The sequence below is a fragment of the Sesamum indicum genome, linkage group LG3 (genome assembly GCF_026168435.1).
Source record: "Sesamum indicum cultivar Baizhima isolate 11 linkage group LG3, ASM2616843v1, whole genome shotgun sequence".
Taxonomy (NCBI): Eukaryota; Viridiplantae; Streptophyta; class Magnoliopsida; order Lamiales; family Pedaliaceae; genus Sesamum; species Sesamum indicum.
The window spans coordinates 17,468,521-17,491,702 of NC_142659.1; the positions used below are offsets into that span (position 1 = coordinate 17,468,521).

Here is a 23,182-nt window from a genome sequence, read left to right on the forward strand (position 1 = left end):
GTGTGTGGGATCATCCCAGGCCGCCGCCACGGCTGTAATAATCGAGGGATCATGGAAACGGGAATGGAAAATATTATGAGTGGAGATAGAGAATGGAAGGTTTCAGAGAGAAATGAGAGGTATGGAATAATGGTTGTTTAGGAGCTTCAAGTTTTTACCACATTCTCGACCCCCCAAAAATGCGCTACGCCTTTTAATTTCTTTCTTCAATCTTCCTTCTTTCTTTCTTTCACACACTACGTACACTGCACTAGCAAATTAATTAAAACACCATCACAATTACAAGATTGATATCCTACCCATTGCCTCTTCTACTCTTCAATTTCAATCCCATGCAAATTAATTAAAACACCATCACAATTACAAGATTGATATCCTACCCATTGCCTCTTCTACTCTTCAATTTCAATCCCATTATTATTTCTAACTTACTACATCTTCTTCCCTCCTAATTAAAATCTCAAAATATGTTCAATTTTTTCTCATCATTCCTTATTGTTCCAACATTATTTCATGTAATTATGCATCACATTAACCATTAAGAGGGTGTTTGCACCAGCTTATAAACTAATTAAAGGTTTTATAGAAATCATATGAGGTTGCAGATGTATTCCATAGATCTTTTAGAATATCAAGTTATAGAATTTAAAAAAAAAATGTTAGTAAATCCTTTAAGTAAAGAACCTCCATTAAACAAATTAACAAGTTAATTCATTTTTCTTCAAATTAAATAAAAATTGGCATTAAGAACTTTTAATTTTATTTGATCCAAACATTTCAATAATTTATTTTTTAAAAAGAAAATGTTATAGAGATAAACTTAGCCGAATGCCCTCTTAACTCAACCAATTAAGTTACTTTGCAGTGCATATTAAACCATGACAATGCAGTAACATTGATTAAGACGTTCCTTTTCCATGCCAACAAATGCAATGCAATAACGACATGAATTCAAGAAACAAAATGGTGTTCACTAAAAGCATTGTTTACGTACTGCTATTTATCTGATGACCCATGAATTCAAGAAACTCTCTCTAGATTCCTAAGGAATGATCACCCACAATGTCCATAACACCATACATGTTAATCTTCTTCATTACTTCATCCGTTGCTCCACAATGTTCTGGATTGCAGGCAGTCAGACACCCAATCTGTAATCACTTTTACTTCTCTCTCAAAGTATATTTCCAATGCAAGGCCCACTCTGAATATGCAGTCAGCTAACGGGCCCATATTTGCTTACGATAATCGAAAACGGCGGTACAAATTATGAAGGAAGAATATCAATTACTTTATTATAACATACCAAATATTTGTAGTAAACACAAGGAAAATTAACATTACATGGTTAAACTATTTTAGGGTGTATGGTCTACACTGGAAATCATCCATGTACATCTTATGGTCAGTGTATCAGAAAGAGCTGATGATGGATCACAGGTCAACAGTTTAATCCAACATAGTAAAAAATGTAGTAATGTACATGCAGAATATGATCAATATCATCTCTGTAATGTTGCAAACATGAGCAACTCTAGGAATTAAGATAGAGAGTGAGGGAGAGGTTGAGAATGTAAAACTGAGGGAGCGTGTGGCTGCATACATATGAGCCAGCGAAAATTATCAGAAAGCACAGGCTACGATCTCTTCTCAGGAAATCCTCCAAATTCTTCCAAACTCTCAAATAGGGAGCAATAGCCAAGTCGATACAAAGATCAACGTCTATATTTACAGCCATACTGAACTTTCCATTTGCACTTGCAGTAGCTGAACTGCGTAATATCATATGCATCATCATATTCATCACAAACTAAGAACCCTTGTTACATGGAAGATTCCCTGCTTGCTTAGATGAAGCACCACGATTTGTAAGCTTGCTAAAGATATAGGCCATGGCAACCTTGGCACCCAAGCTTGAATGCCCTCTAGAAAGGCAGATAGCACCACCCAGGAGAACCAAACTATTTGCGATGAATTTATTTGAAGGCCTTCGAGTGAATTTCCTCGTGTTGGGTCTGCAATTCCCTATATGGGGAGGGACAGTTGTAATTAAGTTTTCTTGATGAGCTGTGCTGATCATATCCTTTGTGACTTCAAATTCAGGTGGGACCTATGTGAAAACAATAGTAGTGAAAAAGAAAGGTCAAGAATGATCACAGGCAAGGGAAAAGAAACGAGAGAGACCAGATAAAGAAACAACTTCATATTGAGAACATTCCAACCCAAGCCAATACAAAAGCGCACACACAAAAGTCAGAGTCTACTGTGTTCTTATATTCTGACCTTATACACCTCTCTCAATAGCTTTAGAAATCACACACAATTCATGAGGTCAGTCTAACACTTATTGATCAAAGTTGCTGAGAATTACATACAGGTACCAAGCTGTGCAGCTTCTGATAGACTAGACCTTAACATATTTTTCAAGTCAAGATTTGTAGTATCACAGGATAAAATATAAATTGGCAAATGGTTATCGATTTAGGAACATAACACTCTTGGCATTTGAAATTGACTAAAGAAAACAATTATACTTAATAACTTCTGCAACTCAAACCACGGTAAAAAGCCTGATGTGGAAAGAAGATACTCTAAAAGCATAGCCCTTGGGGTTCTTCAATCCTTCGAGAAAACCAATAGCTAAGGTTCAACAGATCAAAAATATTTTAGGATTGTTTAGGCTTGACACAAACGGTTATTAACAGGGACACCCTGGATTAGCTGCCTCCGGTGGTCTAGATTCTGATCCAAATGGTAGGGTGGTATAGCTTTCTTGAATACTTGGCCAAAGGCCCATTGAGTGGCTTGAGTTGAGGGCAGTGCTTAAAGACTAAATTTAAAACTGGGTCCATGGTAATTCCAATATCTTCCTTGTGCTGTTGACCGGACCATCCCCTTCCCACTCCCCACCCCCCCACCCCCCACCAAAACACACACACAGCTAAGAACAGTTCATTTCCTGGGAAAAAAATGGAAAAATATATGGTGATTGGTCCACCATCTCATGGTAATCAAATTTCTTTTAAGAATGGCTAAATTACCTTTTTGGTCCCATAAAGAAGACATATAGTCAAATATTAGTCTAATTACGCTGTCTTTACATATTTAAATATTACAATTATTTTTTTGGCTTTTTTGTTTGTCCAATATTCTTGAACAATACAATTTATATCTATATATATTCTCTATTTTTTTTTCCAAATGAATATGAATATGCTTTTACTTTAAAATTTCATCATGGAGCAGTAATTAGACTAACGTTTGACCACTTCTGCCGTTAAAAATTGATGGTAAAAGTTGTGGAGGACTAACTTGAAAACTCTTTTAACTAAATGGGACCAAAATAGAAATCCCGTAAAGAGTGGGACTAATAAGGAGATGTGCCTTCTTTATGGGACCGAAAAGGTAATTTAGCCTTTAAGACTTTACCTGGTTGAATATTTTGGTCCCGAGAAGAATAACATGCCCAAAGTTTGACATACCGTAGGCAACAAAAACTATATATGAAACTCTCTTATCTTGAGTGAATCAGATGCCTCCACGAATGCCAACTCACAAGGCCAGTCCTTACCTTTTGAATACACATGCTGGCACCAGCAGTTGAAGTTAGTTGATGGTGCTTCTCATCGGAGTATTTACGAAGCGCAACACCCATCTTGCATACATAACTCCATATCCCCTTTGCAAAGGCCAGTTTTGCCATTTCTACATTAAGACCAGCATCTTCTTGGTGGACCATTCTGATCTCACAGGCATTTCTACCAGGAACTGCAAAACATGGAGATTCTTAACAGCCTAGGAAACATCGTCAAACCATGTGATGTAGAAAAGTTAACATCAATCTGTTTTCATGCATCATTGTGCTCATTATATACTATGTTGTTCATTTTATTACATCTGGTTAACCAAATATTCGCGTCATATTTTGTAATAACAGCCATATCCTGAAAATCTTTTAAAGAATAATTGAAACATTTGCATGGAATGAATGAGAAAAAGAAATTATCAACATGAGTAATTGAATAATGTATATGACCAATCAAAGCTATTGAATACTCAAAACTTAAGGAATCGTCTAAGTAAATACTTTATAAACTATAGTTTGACTTCATGGTTGCAAGCTCTTTTTATAATTGACCATGATGCCACGAGATGTTCTCTTTTTCTTTGGTTTCATAAAATCTTTTGCATTTTTCTTCAATTTTTTCAAGAGCCTCTTTTGCCTCATCCGGATATTGGAATTGATGTCATGTTTCTCGTTCACTTAACTAATAAAATGTTGCCAATATAATAAAGTTCTAAATAAAAGCACATTAGCATTTTCTTAATCTTTATCTCATGGTTTAGATTTTAAGTTACTTTATAGAATATTTGATACCAAAGGCCGAGGGGGAGGTGAAGAGGATGGTTAGTTAATGCATACTTTTTGTTGTTAGCTGTTACAGAACATTTGGTAAGGTTAATTACAACTTTTATAAAACTGACCTAAAAATATAAAATTCAGCCAAATTAACAAAAATCACTTTTCTTATTTTTTGTTTTTCAACTTTGAACAGTTGCATAAACATCCTATTTACAAATTACAATTTACATGTTAGCATTTTTTCACATTTAAATAACATCTTGTATTGTATATTCGAGTTATATCTTAATCGTCTTGGATATCTTGTCATTTTTTACAATTTTCAAAGAAGGGCTTAAATAATTAACATTTTAAACTGTGAAATTGTTTAAGGAATAGTTTTCCATTATTTCACCAACTCCAACTTTTGGATGTGAAAATCAATTCGGAGCATTGATGCTTAGCTCCACAAGCAAATAAGAATATTTGTGCCAAAAGTTGTTGCTTGACTTTTAAATTTTTATTGTTTATGCATAACTTCTTAGAAATTATAATATACTTTATAGTAAATGTTATCGTCTTAATAATTGCCAAACCTGGACGATGAATTTAGCTTTTTATTATTTATATAAGTATTAGCTAAGACAAAAAGACAATGCACGTAATTACATATGTAATCAAATACATAAAAACAATCAAAAAGATAAGATTAAAACTAAATAAAACAAAGTATCATAAAGAAAATCACAAATCATAAATCATAGTAGAAAATTTACTTTATTAGTGTTCATTTTCATTCAGCATGAAAGGATGTTAGATCAACTTTTTTGGTCTCTTCTCATTTATGGCATGCATCCATCTTTCTTTTTACCCAGGGAATTGCCTTGAAATAGGATAACAGGAAAGCTCTAGAGATTCTATGGGTCGGAAACATCAAAGTAAGGTGTAGCTTATAAATAGGAAGATAAGGAGATAATGATGGAAGGATATTCTTATTAGGTTGGATTTTTTTGTTCATTCCCTGCTCTTGGAGCGGCATACCGAAAAAAGAAAAGATTTGAAGCGAGGCCAAAATCTGTCTTCAACAACGTCAACAACACCGTGAAAAAACTCAATTATGGCTTCTCATTGATCTGATAAACCTACAATACCATTTTCAACGGAACCCACTCAGACTCATCTTACAAAAACCTTTTGGCCTCGGTTGAGGAGCTTAAATTCTAGTTTTATACCAAATAAATTTTGTTTAAAGTTCAAAATATTCTAAAATTATGAGAGAAATAAGATAGATAAACACATTTTGTAAAGAGTCTGTAATAAAAAGAAAAAAAAAAAAGGAAGTCTAAGGTTTTGTAATTAACTATGACACTTGAAACATATAAATTTCAATTATGCTCTTTTTTAAAATTTTACAATTGATACCATAAGAAGATAAGCAACAGTGAAATATTGTGACCTCCTCATACTTTTATAAAAGTATTGATTGAGAAAATACTCTAAAAAAGACACCCTGTTATCCCAGATTGCTGGCACTTTATTTTCAGAACTTACATCTTTCTACATTTTTTTTATTCAATAGTAAAATCCAGCATATTCAATTTAACAGAGTGAAATGGTCATCCGCAACAAGGTAACAACTAACAACCAAATGTAAAAGACATAACAGAGGATGGTAAAGGCTTAAAGCTATTTAGAGGGAAAAGACAGTGCTGCCACCAACATACAACTTCAATGCTCAACATAGGTGCTTTTTTTTCGATTTTCTTGGATGAGGTAATACATGAACCGAACATTAAAGGTAAGTCAGTAACCTGCCTTTCCTGATTCTCCAACCAGATCTGAGAACTGCAACTCTTATGTACCTTTTATCTCTTGGAGCCAAAGGATGTTCACATTCCTTACAAAGATCACAAACATGTATCAGAACAAATATTGGGTAGCAGCTCAATGACAAACTTGAACATGGAAGTTTATTAAGACAAAAAGCTAAATTTCATCAATGATAACTAAGGGAAATACATTCAAGACAAAGTGCCTTCAGTTACATTATAACTCAAGAAATAAGAACCGATGAGGATAGAATGGTTAAGCTTTGATTAATCCAACTAGGCAGTCTATTTATTATTACCAGAAAATTCATATAGCATTTCACATCTGCCATCCAGTTGATAGCATTCTTCAGTTTGTGGAAAAATTCATATGAGTACAGCTGATAAATGTCTAGTAGATTCACAGAAGCTGTCAGCAGCTTATAGGGCATTTCACCAGTGCTTCTCTACTATGGGAAAGTTGGCAGATCTTATTTAAAACCACATAAAGATCATTAGTTTTCAAAAGCTAGCTCCATGCCACCAGCAACAAATAATAATTATGTTAACCTAAAACAAGAAACTAACCAAATTAGCAGGTTCTACAAGAAAGTAAAACGATTAAGCCTAACATCCCTAGGAAAGAGGAAAAACAGTAATTCTCAATGCAACTTGGAAGTGAAGCTCCTGAATTGACAAATGCACAAGGGATTGTAGCAACAAATTGCTAAACCATGAGAAATGCAACCAGTAATCTTTCTTACAAGTCACAATGCTTGAAAAACAAAGAAAAACACTTTGTATTGCGGATAGGAGAAACAAGAAAGTGGGATGGGGAGAAACCAGAACAAACATTTGAACGCACCTTACTAAAGCAATAGAAGGACCCATCCATTCCCTGCCATAGTTTCCAAGCCAATACATACTCTCTGGCCGTTACGAATGGAAACTTTTTAATGGTGCGACCAATTTCAACGCCACAGCTGCGATCCACCTGCAACTGCTGATGGTGAACCATGGTTTTGTCCCACTGCATCCTATAATCATTATCCATGTAAAAATTGAGCAGCAACTCAATAAAGCAGTCCTCAAAGGTGGTCACGCTCAGATACTTCAAGGGTCCATCCTGCAAAATAATAGATGTTATGTTGGTCGGGGACTAAAAATCTTGATAAGAATCTGAAGAAAGCAAACAAAACAAACACCTTGGGTTTGTAGCACTTGGCCTTGTAGGAAATATCTTTGGTACTCTTGTCGACGACGTTTTCCCAGATGATATCAGGTGAAGTATCATCAAGCTCGTTCATGAGATTCTTCAAATCCAAATCAGAGATAATCCCAGGTCTGTAAAAAGAAAAAGGGGGTGGGGGGATAATTTTCAAGTTTGTTTTCTTATTCTTGTTTTAATTTTGTGTTGTGTGCAACAAAAGAGAAGATGACAGAGAGGAAGAGAGTTTACCGGAGAGACGGAATATCATCATCTGTTTTAGGAGTGATGGGGGCGGAGGAGGAGGAGGAGGAAAGAGTTGGTCCTCCAAAGAAGTAGCGGAAGCGCGAACTGACCATACGGCAACTGAAAATGAGGAGTATTACGGCGAGGGTCCATGTCCATATCCATGTCCGGCCATCTCCGTCTATGTTTATGTTTTCCCTCCAGAATTCTTCTCCCCACATCGTCATCATCATCATCATCATCATCCCCAATTCCCACTCAATTCCTCTTTTTAAACACTATCCTATTCCGATTCCCGACCACACACACTCCTTTTTTCCAATTATATATATATGCGATGCGCCTTCCGTTCATCACTTGGGTATTTGGCCCCGCGCCTCGCCACTCGCCCCCAGCCAGAAAAAATAAATATACAAAACCGCATTCCTACTTTACACCCGCAAAAACTATAAATTACAACTCTGTGCCCGATGTTGAGATTTGGCTTCCTGCACCCGTTAATTCGCAACACCTATTCCCTTTTTCCCCCTGTTTTTCGGATTCTGCAATTTTAATTTCAATTTTAATTCTGCAATTAATTCAATACAATATAAACTTGTAATTTCATAATTTATTGTAATTCACGAGGATAATGCAAAACATAAAATATTATTTAACAATCATAACAAATAATTGGATAAAAAATAACTACAATAAAATAAAAAGTTAAAAATTTTATTAAAATATAGTTTTGATGTAATTTAATTTCAAATATAATTATTGAAAAATAGCTAAAACAACACAAAACGCATAAATAAGAACAATAATCAATCAATGTAAAAGTCCAACGTCTAATGATGTTTTCTACAATGAACTCCTATACTCTAGACGATGTCATGCTCGAAATTAAGATATGAAGGCATAGGAAAGTAGTTGAGATATTTGTCAATCACATAATTGTATTCTTAGTTAATACAATATTATTTTTCGTATTGTGACTTGATACGTATGTATGTAACACAAATACAATAATAATAATAATAATAATAAGGTATAGATATTGAATAGATATAATAACTCAAATATATGAAAAAGTACAAGATAACTATAATTTATATAATCATGTGTGCATACAGTGACAGTTAGAATTATTTCTTCTAAAAATATGTTTGATTAATGTACAAGAAATTTTAACTTGAAAAAGAAAAAAAAAACATCAGATCAACGTTTCAGCTTTTCTGGAAAAGCCCAAAAATGACTCAAACATGTGACCATAGACGTAAGGATCCATGCAGATTCCATCTCTCGCAGGCAGTAAATACATGGTACCTCTACTTAATACGATGACCGCGCAAGCAGATATAATTAACCAAAATTGAAAACTTCATCCTGTCAGCTTGAAATCCAATGACCTCTTCCACATCCAATTATCACGCTCAAAAGATATTACAGCATTTTATGTTCAACCAAACTTCCATTCAAGATACAGACCTCAGCTTCCCTAAGAAAACTTTCCTTTAATTTCATCTTGGAAAGAAGTTAACATCTCAACTCTAAGTCTATTCTTCATTGACTTGCTCGGGGAGATCATGCTGGACATGTTCACCATCTCCGGTGCCATAATTGATCCACGGTAACATAGACTCAAGTAGAACAGCAAGGGCATTTCGATTTGTAAGGTCACGAGGCGTATGGTTTCCTGGAATGTTATGGAACTGTTCACGGTTCTCAATCTCACCCATTTGGTCAACCATAAAGTCTTGCAAGTTATCAGGTGGCATTGTCGGCATGGAATCAGAGAAATCTGATACCAACAAATGTCCGTCCCTAGCAAAGCAAAGAGGAAAAATAAGTACAAATTGTGGCAGCATAGATAAAAGGAAAACTGCAGCTACATGCTCACTCATTTTTCTCTGATGGAAAAGCTTCTTTTCTGACACAAGCCCAGTCCTTAGCATGACTTCCTTTCTCTTTCAGCATCTCAATCACCGAAAGCGCCGAATCACTTAAGAACTTATGCAGATCAGGCAGCCTCCAAATTATGTAACTCCTCTCAACATAAATCGCAATCAAGTGATCCAGAGATGGACTCCCTCAGATTTTAAGAAACTATTCTCCAGTAGAGTGGTCCATATCCGATATTTGAGAGGTACCTTCACCACCAGTTTTTTCAGTACTGATGGGTGAAGCATCAAAGCCTGCTTCATGAGATGGCATGAAGCAGCTTTTCTGATAACCATTTCTCTATTGTTTAAAAGTTCACGTTTTTCAAGGTAAAATGGGCTAATCGCAAGGGAATAAGAGAAGTTGGGAAATGGCCACAGGGAATTGTCAGACCTAAATTCTTCCGCAAACTGTTCGAACCAAGCATATTTCTCAGCTCTCAAAGCATAGTAGTCAATAGAGAGCATAGCACCCATTGGATCATCTGAATCTAAAGAAAGCAAGAACTTACATATTTCAAGGGCAGATCTATGGCAACCATGCCTGTCCATGTTTCTCATGTGAGTAAAAAGTGATGAGAAGAATGGCTTGTTTGAATCATGGATATACTTTAACTGACAGTTCTGCGATGGAGCGAACAGTGGATGCCATGCACATTCCATCGCGTACAGACACTTGGCAATAGCATCAGCTGACATTTGGTGTTCACCCGTGAATTTGAAATAGTCCGCCAACGTTATCAGGGAGTCTATATGATAAGGATGGTTCAACAGAATGCTTGCAATACCTTTAAGATCATGTATCGCCTTGGCTGCTTCAAAAGCTCTCTGAGCTTGGGCATATGATGAGTGTATGTATCTAAATAACATAAAAATTATGCAAAATGATCAACCATGCATAATCTATAAGAACCAAAGTTTGTATGGAACTGAATTTCACATTTCATAACATCAACCAGCAGCCAGTTAAATAAGCACCAATACAAGGAATCAAACTGAAATTGCTGTCTATTCCTAATGACATTGCAGTCCACAAGGTGGGCCCACCATTGATGTACGTGACTGTAAAAGAAGTTGCACGCATATACTATAGTGCATAAGATGGCAAGTGTAAACAGATTGGCAAAAGTTTTGTTCCGTTATGCGCCAAAAGACTTATCTCACGTGAAGTGAGATCTAGGCCTAGTGTTTGTAACTGTCTATACCAAGAGAAGTTTATCTACCAATCTACAAGATCATAAGCATAGAAGCTATTCACTAGCTCACCACCAATCATTCTTCACTTACATGTGTTGCTCTTTCCTCTTTCTTTTAACAAATAAAACTCCATTCTTCAACAAATGAGTTACTTTGGAAGTAGATTTTGGTGGTTTAGAAGAAGATCAGATATTGCACTACTTTGCAGTACTCATACTCTGAATTAACAAGAGTATCATGGACACAGAGTTCTGTGCTGCCAATAAGCAACATATGTAATTTTGAAACAATATCTCAGCCTGCTTTATTCCATGATAGCGTGATGGGCATTTCATAAACAGTAAATTGTAGTTAATCCATACATCTACCAAAGGACAATAGAAATAGCAGTCATCCAGTCCACTTGGTTGTTTCTATTCAACTTATCCAATTACTGCAATCAGTTCTCAGTCCAGTTTTTTTACCTGCGTTGTTTCTATTGGACTGTGGGTTAGGTCAATTTGCATGATCCCAAACTATATTTAGACTGTACAGTATGTTAGTAATCTACTCTCAGTTTTTTATAAATGTTATACACTCCAAAAAATCTATGATGCAGGGATACTAATTAAATCAAATTATATTTTGTTTGAGAGTTGGACACTTAAGTTGATCACATACATAGATCCAATCAGGTAGATGCCTTCAGAAACACTTCCAAGATAATGATGAAAGTAAAGCATGTTTGGCAGTAATATCTCACAATGAATTCTCCAAGTGAAGAAAATCAAATATGTGAATATCATAATTTGGTTATTCAATAATCTATCATATGACTACAATCTAGTGGTGATCCAACTAATTCATAGTTTTACGCGAAGTTGAGTTTTAATGCTATATTTCAGCATGTAATATTAACATCAAACATCATAGATTTAAATGTTTACTTAAATTACAATATTGATATGTATTTTACAGGTTAAATTATTACAATTTTCAGTATATTCAATGTCTGTTTCCATGAAACAAAACAAACCATCCATTTTGAAGAATTTTATCACTAGCCCCCCACAAACTCCTAACTGCCTCTTCCTTAGGTCTCTTTCCCTTGTCCTAGACTAACTCTCTTCTATTCATCCTCCTCCTTCCTTTTCCTTCCACTTCTCCATTCTCTAGGTCTTCCCACTGACCTCGAGGACTGGAGAATAAGACCTTAACATTTTTGGTTGGTTAGGCAGTTTAGATGCTCGAGTAAACAGTATGAGAACATGATATCACAATCACAATGGCAAACAGGTAAATCCTATTTACGTATCTTGAATATTCACACAAGTTTAACTACTAACTCAGAACCTGTATATTAAGTGATGACTGATGTATCCACCAACTCACAATGCTATAACCACACCCCAACTTACTCACACCCTTTTTTTAGCATTCATAATTGCTTCCCAAAGAAGAAAAAGCTGAGTGGGGGGGGGGGGGGGAGGGTTGACATAAAACCAAGGAACTTACCTGAAATAGTGGACACCATCTTTACTCTCCAGAAGTTCCATGGTTAAAGATCCATCCCAACGAGGCCAATGCTGAGAGGCAGAAACAAGGACAGTCTTTTTGAGATTATGATTACCTCGCCAACCACCACGTATCAGCCTAGAATTTACAGATAACTGGCTTCTTTCATGTGATTTTACCACTCTGGAACCGAATATCCTTCGCAGCTCATTCTCCGCACTAAGAAATTTGGGATCAACTTGTAATATGGAGGAATTGCAATGCTTCTTCGGCGTTCTGTTATCACTATCTTTATTTACGAACTGTGATGTAGCAGGATAAGGAGCAATCTTTTGGTGACCGGAAGAGCTAGCTCCCAAAGTTAAGCCCTCTAACATCAGTTCAGAAGATATTACTTCATTTTCAGTTCTGGGAGATAAATCTTCCATGATTTTCTTCTTCTTTTTCTTTTTCTTTGCTTTAACATTTGGCATCGGAACTGAGTTAACAGCAATGGCAGACTGCTTGCTAGTACCTCGATCTGAAGCCTCACCAGAAATTTTACTTTTTTCCTGCAGGCAACAACCCATATCAATATAAATTTGATACAGGCAGAAAAAATTGCTCAAGATAAACCTAAGCATTTGAAACAAGATAAAATAGCATTCTCTTGTATTGCATTATGGGGGCAGCTTGGAAATGCTTATATCAAACCTTCAACTAATTTTTTGTGCTCACTGTAGGATGACAGGATCATCTTCATATACTTCAAAAGAGAGACCGCATCAAGTATGATAAACAAATGGGAACTGTAGAGCAAAAATTGCTCTCCCGATCAGGTGTAATGTATATCGAAGAAGTGCTGTGCTGTGCAGCCCAAACTGAAAAAAGTACCAATAAGGTCCACACTCCACATGACTAGGTAGGGGAGTTACGCACCATAGGCTTATCTCTACATGTTTCTTTCTGAACTCCCTGATCTGTCTTTCGGCTCTTTATAATTTTTTTTTTTTTTTGGGAATGATTTCAAGGAAAAACAAACTAGAAGACTTGAAAGCTCAAGGAAATAAAGCTGCATAAGAAAAAATAGCCATTGAGGACTGAACACAAGCTGAAACTACAGGTTTCTAGAGGGCTTCTGTATCATCATCCCCAAGAGAGACATAATGAAAATTAATATTGATGGGACAAAATGCATCCAAGCAAATGTATCAAAGATCACTTCCAGAGTATTTGGAGAAACAATTGGAGTTCTACTTGATATTTATCATAGGGAAATGTGTACCTAGACATTGTATGAAGAGTAAAAAGAAGTCAATTTTCCACTTTTGGAGACTGAAACATCACCTACCATATCCAAGGGCCCAAGTAGGGTGATTCCTAGTGCATGTTCGCTCAGGCACAATATACAATTAAATTTCACACTTGTATTTGCATCCTTCAAACTTCAAAGCAGTAACCAACATGGCAAATTGAGCATTACAAGGCGATCGTAGACCAAGTTCAACTTTATAATTGTCCAGACATGGAGGTGCTAGGAGTAGTTTCCAAGAAATGATTAGTATGGTTGAAAGGGATCATCCTCTCATTAATTAATGTGTTAAACAGGTCTAACTTGCAGTATCCTCCACATTTCCTAAGATACTACAATACCTGCTCTAAAGCTTGATCTGTGCCAAGCATGTGTAGGTTGTCCTTCTTGATGAGATTTGGATATTTTGCTGAATTCTAGAGATATGTCTCAGCCCATGGAATCTATAACAACTCTAGATATATTTTAAAGGAGTTTATTTAACTTTTGATTAATTTCTTTGCCGAACTGATTCATCACTTAATCCTCCTTTGTCAATCGGCAACTCCGCTATTCATAATCAAGGTAATTCCATACCTAATTCTGAGTACCATAGAGACTTTATGGATTGAAGTAGTAACAACATGATGATTAAGAAAAAAGATCCTCGACATTACTCAAAAATGGATTACTCAAAAGGGAAACAAAACCTGGTGGTGCGAGGAGTGGTCACCGCTGCTATTGTTGTCTTCATCCTCAAGAAGATCAAATGGATTTCGGTTAGGGCAGGAAGAGTTGAGGGATTCTGCATCATCCTCACTATTGAGGCAGAGAGGTTATCGCTCGGTTCATCATTAGACATTACTCAAAAATATTAATAAGTTACACAAATTTCATAATATTTTAAACAACATATGATTATTAATAAAAGATCCACTCATAATATGATACAAATAAGATGAAACGATTGTCACAAATGTTAGATGTCATTCTTTTTGCTTTTGATGAATTTATAATTTGATCCAAATAATTAAGTCGACTTTTTATGATTTAATTTTCCAATATCTATTAATCTTGTAATAAGTGTAAGAGCAAATTAAATAATAAATATATCAGAGGATATTTTAACCATTTAATATTATGGTAATAAAAAATTAATTATTATACAAGATGGAACCTTCATAAATAGCACTAGCAACATTAGCATACTCGATCCGTGTAAATAATGGTATGTTATACTACTAAAAAATATTAATAAATTATAAACATTTGATTGGCTAAACAAAATTTTTAGTTTTTGAATTCGAATAATAGAAAAAATAACTATATGCTATTGTCTAAAAATATGATTAAATCTATCAATTATATAATCGAGAAAAGTATTATTTTAGTCCGCTAAGTATGCCTAATTTTAATTTTAGTCCGATAACTATGTCCATTTTTGTTTAGGTCCAGTAACTTATGAAATTGCTTACATTTAGTCATCTGTCAGATTTTCGGATAATTTTACCCTTATGAGTGCATATGGACTAAAACTACCTTTCAAAAATTGTATAGGGGTAAAACTGTCCGAAAATCTGCCAGGGGACTAAAAGTAAGCAATTTCGTAAGTTACTGGATCTAAACAAAAATGGACATAGTTATCGAATTAAAATTAAAATTAGGCATACTTAGCGGACTAAAATAATATTTTTCCCTATATAATCTAACTAAGATATTTAATTTAATTTGCAAAATCCATTGTAACTCTGCATTTTATTAATATGTTATACTTCCATGGTGACCTAAAACATACAAAATGGTTTAATTTAAAATAATGATAGAATTTAAAATTTTAAATCTAATGATTATATCAAAATACATATAAGAATTTTAATAAAATACTAACAGTACAAATCAAATTTATCAACTTTAAAATGAACATTATATACTAAATTATGTATCTTATAGTAGGCATATATACCCATAAATAATAAAAATAATATGCTAAATAGTTCAAATTTTATCATGAAACTTTATGCACAATATTCTATCACTAATTTTATAATTTTTACAAAATAGAGCCTTTTCAAGTGTTTAGATTTTTTTTTTTTTGGCAAGTTCATTTATTTCAATAATTAGTGACAAAATGCAGAAAGAAATAATTATTTATTATTATGTTACTAAAAGTGGTAGTGATGTTTTAATTAATGATTAATTATAATGGAAGTGATGTGATTAATTATAAATAGTATGATTTATGAAATATATAATTATTATTTCAAAAAAATAAAATTTAAAAACTATTTACAACACATATAATTATATATATTTCGACCCACCAACAAGTATAAATACATATAAAGGAGATATAATTTGACAAATCAATAGAGAATTTTGTCCCTCCAAAAATATCTCAAGTTACCTCCAAAAATAAATAAAAACATACCTACAACACAACACAAAATACCCAAATATGAATCTAAAGACATGTAAGAGTCCTTTCAATTTAGACTTTATTTTCACTAATTGACCTCATTACATACATATGAAAGATTAATTCGAACAATTGAATTTTTTATTATTTCTATGTAATTAAATAAAAGAGAAGATAAATAAACTAAATAACTGCACAATTGAATTGTACATAAAAGAACATAATTTTTAAATAAATATAGCTACAATAAGTTATAACCCATTAAAATGATTATTCCAATAAATAAAGTTCTTAATTTGAAATAAATAAAGTGAAAATGACCATAAAAATACATTTACCAAATATGATGATCGAGTTAAATTTTTTAAGTCTATCAATTATAAAAATTAAGCAAGACATTTAATTCATGGGTGATTAATCTTCCAGCTAATTAACAAAAAAGATCCAATTTCAAAAGAAAGAAAAAAAGAAGATATTTTAACCACACAATCGAAAGTCAGTTATACTCAATCCGTGTGGATAAATTAAATTGTTATAATTATACTATTACTAAAAAATATTAATAAACTATTCAAACTTCATGCTATCATTTCAAGAACATATGAAGACTAAAAAATGATCAACCTTTAAAGTTTTTCCATATCAATTATAAATAACTTCGAAAATTCAATGAAAAATCCATAATATACAAATAAGATTAAACGATTGTCGCATGTCGGATGTCATTTTTTTTGTTTCTAATGCACTCATAGGATGATATAAATAAGTTGAAACAATTATCACATATATCAGATGTCATTCTTTTTTGCATTATTATTTTTTTCATATCAATAAATTATTTGTACGAGTTATTTTATTCCATCAAGTTGTCTTCAATCATAGCAACAAGTATAAATCAATTTGTTCATTTATTTATAGGCAAAAATGACATATTTTTTGTAGAAAAATATATCTTAATGCACATGTGAAGATTAATTAAATAAGCTTAGACAATTAAATAAAAGCACTAATGGTAACCTTGAGCCCAAGCATGACTAATGCAATAGTTTAAAATTCAAGATTTAACTCTTTAATTTCAATAATTATAAGTTAAATGTGGACGACAGACCACCAATTTAATCAAATATGATCCTTGTATTAAATACCGCTAGTGATGAGGTCATGTCTTTTTTTCTAAACAAACCAAATCAAGTCCGAAAGAGTGTTTTTAATCTTTGGATAATCGAAACATGTACCTTAAGCACCATGAAGGTTGCCTCCAAAGTACCACCTAAGGTCCCTCCATTGATGGCGCCTTTAAAATATTTGGTTTAAACAAAAATAAACATAAATTGTTGTGCACAAAGAAAAGGCTACCAAGTAACATAAAAATGAACAGCAACGCAACAAACTCAAATATGATTGGCATTTGTCTATTATTTCTTATCAAGCAAAAAAAGTTACCTCTGGACCTTACTTTTTTCTTTTTATATCTATTCTGGACCCTGATCCAATTTACCCATCTTAACAACTATGCAAGTCAAACCTTCCTCTTGAAAATATTGACATTAACATTTTTTTTTTATTGGAAAATGGTTATTCACCTTTGTTCCCCATTCTGAGAGCAACCAACACATCGAGAAAATAAAGTTTGAATTTAATTCCTAGTCAAAATATTGAACGAAATCACAAATGTCAAGTTTGTGTAAAAGCTAGTTAAGTTAGGAAACCCTATCAGCCAATTGAAAGGGATTCAAAAATACTTGATTTGGTTCATACAGATATTTGTGAGTTCAATGAAGTTTTTCAGGGAGCACAAACTATATTTTATCATCTTTATAGATGATTTCAGTGGATAACCTTTATGTTTTTCTCATGAAAAATAAGGATGAAGCCTTAGATAAATTTATTTTATTTAAAAATGAAGCAGAAATCCAAACTGGTAAGAATCTTAAAGACTAAGGTCTGATAGAGGAGGAGAGTATGAGTCGAGTAAGGTCAATGAATATTGTCAAACCTTTGGCATTGTTCATGAAGAGACTTCTCCATATTTTCCTTTGTCTTCAATGAATATTATCAAAACATTTGGCATTGTTCATGAAGAGACTCCTCCATATTCCCCTTTGTCTAATGGAATGACTAAATAAAAGAATAGAACATTCAAAGATATGATTAACAGTTTCCTACTAACCTCCAGGTTATCAAAATATTTATGGGGAGAGGCTTTGAATATGGTTTACCATATCCTGAATAGAGTCCTTGTAAAATACAATACAAGTACTCCTTTCGAGTTGTGGAAAGGTAAGAAACCAAGCCTCAAATACTTTTGAGTGTGGGGGTGCCTAGTAAAAGTGCTAGTCCCAAAATATAAACGAAAGAAATTGGGTCCTAAGACTATCGGTGTTGTGTTCTTGGGCTATGTGGAAATAAGTTATGCCCTAAGATTTCTGGTTATTAAATCAGAAATTCCAGACATTGAGGTCAACACAATAGTCGAATTTCGTGATGTTGTATTTCTAGAAGATGTGTTTCCTTTAAAAATGGGAATACCTTCAAATGCTTCGATTGATGATTCACTTGCCTCCACATCTATTCCTGAACATGTGGAAAATATGTCAAATGTGGGGGTTAGTCCCAGTAGTTCTAATCAGACTCATGAGGAGTCGGAAGAACTTAGACGGAGTAAGAGAGCTAGGATTGTCAAGGATTTTGAAAGTGACTTTGTCACTTACAATATCGAGGATGATCCTATACTTTCAAAGATGCAATGACTTCTTTAGAAGCCAAGCAGTGAAGAGAAGCTGTCAAAAGTGAGATGGACTCCGTTGTTTCCAATGGAATGTGGGTGTTAGTCGATCTCCCTCCCGAGTGTACTGCTATTGGGTGTAAGTGGATCTTTAAAAAAAAACTGAAATCTGATGGGACCATAGATAAGTTTTAAACCAGATTGGTGGCTATAGAGTTTAAACAAAAGGAGGGAATAGACTATTTCGATATCTATTCTCCGATAGCTCGACCTTATAACACTTGCTTCGGTGTATAATCTCCCGATTCATCAGATGGATGTGAAAACAACCTTTTTATATGGTGAACTCGAGGAAGAGATTTACATGGATCAGCCTAAGGGGTTTTTAACGAGCATAAAGTTTGTAAACTTATAAAGACTCTATATGGACTTAAACAAGCACCCAAACGGTGGCACGAAAAGTTTGATAAAACCATTCTTGCGTTTAGCTTCACTTTAAATGAGAATGATAGGTGTATATACTGTAAGGTTAAAGAAGATAAAAATAATAATTCTATGCTTGTATGTGGATGATATTCTGTTAATAGGATCATGATATTATTATCGAAACCAAGTCATTTTTGAAAAATAAGTTTAAAATGAAGGATATGGGTGAGGCTAATGTGATTCTTGGCATCAAATTGACTCGGTCAACTGATGGAATAACCATTTTTCAACCTCATTTTATTGAGATGATAATTGAGAAATTTGGTTATCAAAACAGTAGAATTGCTAAGAGACCATATGATCTTTCTGTAGCTTTATTCAAAAATGAAAGTGGTGTTTCGGTTGCACTACTAAGGTATTCACAAATTATTGGAAGCTTATAGTATCTGGTAAATGGCACGAGACCAGATATATCCTGTTATCACAACTTCCCATTGTAAGTCAGACTCTTTCACCAATTGTTGTACATTGTGATAGCCAACCCATAATTGCAAAGGTGAGGAGTCGTAAGTACAATCAAAAGACCAAACAATACATGCAAGTTAGACTGAAGTCTATAAGGGCATTAGTGTCAGACAGAGTAATGGGCATTGACTTTGTGGGAAAAAAAAGGACAATGTGGTTGATCATTTGACGAAAGGATTGAATTTGTCACAAGTACATGAGTCCAGATTGGAGATGGGACTGAAAATCCATTAGTGATGTATCTACGATAGCAACCCAACCTTCTAAGTGAAGATCCCACAAAGAAGGTTCAATGTGGTATCAATAAGTCGTAAGGGTATGTCAGAGCACCAAAATAGACTGATCTGGAGTCTGTCCCCTGAAATTCTGGAAGATACTGCTACTACAAGTATAGTAAGAGTTTATCCTGGATAGGGTCAAGTCTTATAAAATGAGATGCTAGCAGTGCATCCTTGGGAGACACCCAACTAGTGAATGTCGTTGTTTGGCCGCAACTAAGAAATTGGGTTTTTCTTAAATATATTCATGAACAGGATCAGGACACATGACCTAAGTGTCAACCTTAAAGATAAGCACAAAGCTGGTGACTTGTTGTTACTAACAGATGTGTCACATTCACAGGCTTAAATTCAAGGCTTAGTTCTATTTGAACTAGTGATAACTGATGTTAGATAACTTACACGTTCAAACTGGAAGGTACCATTGTTGAAAGTAAATCAAAGGAGCCTGAGTTCAAATCTATGAGTTTGTGGGGATAGTTGAATTAGAATTTCAAAACTGAAACTCACATAATTGAATTTGAAGAGGAAATCAATTTTCTCATTATGGCCATTATTAGACCTGCTGTTATAGAAAATTTTTTGGTCGTTCATGGCTGTTTCAATTGGGATTTGAAGGCATTCATGGCTAAATTTAATTGCTGCAATTAGTAGTGTATCTTGGTCATGCCTATATAGGTTTTTATTTCTCATTTGCAGACACACATAAATAAAAACAAATTTCAAGTCTCTTTCTCAATTAAACTCTCTTTTCAAACAATCTCTCTCTCGGTTTCTATCCCAATATTTTAGAAATTTGAACTTAGTTTTGGTAACAAGCTTTTGAGTGTTTGTTCGAAGTGTTCTTCGGTGTAGTGCTAAAATAGAAAGAACTGTAACCATCTTATCTTGGGAGAAATTACGTTGAACCCGGTGCACTACTGATACGAGGTGTATATTTTCTTCAATGCAAGCAGTAATTCTGCGATTCGGTTAAATTAACGACTTCAATTGAACTGAGAATTGTTACGATACAATTCTCATTGTAAGTTTTTTATTTAAATTTCTTTTCATAAATAGCATTTCTAATTGCTTTATGTTATTTGTTCCAACGTGGCTTTAATTGCTTTTGATTTTTAAATTCGATTGTAATATTTCAAAATGTTGTTTTGATTACTTGAAACTAAAAAAATTTCCAACAGTCTACCTACTCCTCATTTCTATTGGAGTCTCGATAGCGGGAGCATTCATCCTTCTGCTCGCCTCTGTTCTCTATTCATATAATCTTTCAGGTAGTTGACTTGAATAAGTTTTCTATCTCTGTCTTAGCTGGCGACACCTGTTGGTGTTGTGCCCATACTACCGATGATACCTACAAAAATATTTAGATTTAGGGATTTAAGGTCCCTCTTCAGAACCTTTAGGCCACTGCAGATCAGGGAACCGATCTATAGCCATGAGCATCTATGTCGGGCTACGTGTAGTGATCGTTTTTAGGATCAAGGGGATTGAATCACCCTCTAGGTTCTCCCCTACTCTTGCGGGAGGAGGGTCCTTCATTGTCCCTCTTTTTATTCCACTGATTGTCTTTCTTTGTCAGTTGGGCGTCTTCTAGGATTATGTACCTACCCACTCGAGCTAGTAGGTCACAGAAGTAAAAAACAGGCTTCTTGGCCAGGGACTCGAAGAGAGGTCCACTACGGAGCCCTTACGTGATGGCACTAATCAAGACTTTTGGGTGTGTAGGTGGGACCTCCAAAATGGCCTTGTTGAAGTGCTCGATATATACCTCAATGTTTCATTTTCCTCTTGCTTCACTCAGGTAAGACTGATGACCAATTTTTAGCACTTCTTGCTACTAGCAAACTGATATAGAAAACGGACGCTAAATTCTGTAAAGATCTAACTGACCAATCTGAAGTTGGTTGAACCATTATTGAGCCAAATCGGTTAGTATACTAAGAAATATACGATATTTAGTACCATAGTTATACCTGCACAACAATGCTGCATTTCCATACAAACTTGTGGATGTGTTTAGCTAGGTATGCGGTGCCATTGCTAGCCAACAAGTTCGAGAACACCCTAAAATGAGCAAGGAGCTCATCTACCATGATGCGAGCGGTAAAAGGAATACCACACTCTAATACTGCGACTTCCTTCCTTTACTCCTTGGCAGAACTCATCCATCCTATTCATGGGAGAGTGCTAGCTTTTGGGGTGTCCTTGGGTAACTTCCTCCTGCTGTTAGGCTCGGGGGGTACAAAGCCGTCCTGTTGGAGACCAGCAAGAACTTGCTCACTAGTTCCTTGCTCACCACTAGGTGCTTCTCTCTTATCCTATTGGGAAGGTTGTTCTGCTCCATTGGCTTGGGAGCTTCAGAGAGCCGCATAGACAATCTCCATCATGAATCGTCGGAACCGCTCAGCTAGCAGCTTTTGTGATAAGAATAAAAAATAATTATAAGCTAAGCAGTATTGAATATAAAAACAAAAGTAAAATTCTAAAAAGAAGTTGAAATTCATCAATTTTTAAAAAAATAACTTAATATTGATAATTTACTGATAAACAAATCAAATTTAATAGAGAAATACTTACAATTTTTTACACAAATAAACCTAACTTAAATAATTCAAAAGAAAAAATCTATAAATAAAAAGAAATATTTCTAATTTATTTTCAAAATAAATCGATGAACACTTGCAAACATTCCCCAATTTGTTCTCAGTGACCCCTCTCTTTTTTCAAGCAGTTATACACAAATATATCAGTAGTTTAACAAATTTAGCAATAGATTGGTTCAATAATAGATCAATATAACAAAAAATAATGAAGCACACTGTAATAAACTTAATAAAATGAGATAAGTAATCATACATATAGTAAAATACAAAATAATAGCTTCAGATTTATTCATAAAATCTCAACGTTAATCACTAAACAAAAGTCATCTTGGGCTTTTTTCATGACAATTTTTTTTTGTTGGAAGCAACAATTATATAAATATATCAATATTTTAATAAATTAATTCAATTAATGCGTTAATATAAGGGATAATTGCACTTCCCTTACCAGAGGTTGGTGTATTACACATAGACTCGCTGTAGTCGGAAAATTACATATAATATTCCTGAGAATAGCTTTCATCTAACAAATAAGTCTCTTATTAGTCAATCGAGAGTCAATATCGATTTTTTATTCAAATTTTTTTATTAATATTAATAAATTTAATGAATTTTAACTAATGAAGGGACTTATTTATAAACATAAGCAAACCTTAGATATTTTAAATATAATTTTTTAAATAATAAAAAATTTGCGCATAATTACGCTAAATCTAAAAAAAT

At 34.1% G+C, this 23,182-nt stretch overlaps 1 protein-coding gene and 1 pseudogene across 2 annotated transcripts; both read right to left on the minus strand.

The window, feature by feature from the left end:
• Nucleotides 1-1,430: 1,430 nt before the first annotated feature.
• Nucleotides 1,431-8,052, minus strand: LOC105157944 (uncharacterized). Its single transcript, XM_011074489.3, has 6 exons — nucleotides 7,610-8,052; nucleotides 7,356-7,494; nucleotides 7,016-7,276; nucleotides 6,158-6,239; nucleotides 3,572-3,768; nucleotides 1,431-2,110 (listed from the first exon to the last, which is right to left on the minus strand). The coding sequence occupies exons 1-6, from the start codon at nucleotides 7,846-7,848 to the stop codon at nucleotides 1,811-1,813; spliced, it is 1,218 nt and encodes a 405-aa protein (XP_011072791.2). The 5' UTR covers nucleotides 7,849-8,052; the 3' UTR covers nucleotides 1,431-1,810.
• Nucleotides 8,053-8,707: 655 nt separating this feature from the next.
• LOC105158096 (uncharacterized) lies at nucleotides 8,708-14,168 on the minus strand (annotated as a pseudogene). The gene is made up of 4 exons (XR_016064359.1): nucleotides 13,547-14,168; nucleotides 12,217-12,767; nucleotides 9,486-10,384; nucleotides 8,708-9,409 (listed from the first exon to the last, which is right to left on the minus strand). The product of XR_016064359.1 is annotated as an uncharacterized LOC105158096 (transcript).
• Between the last annotated feature and the right edge of the window lie 9,014 nt (nucleotides 14,169-23,182).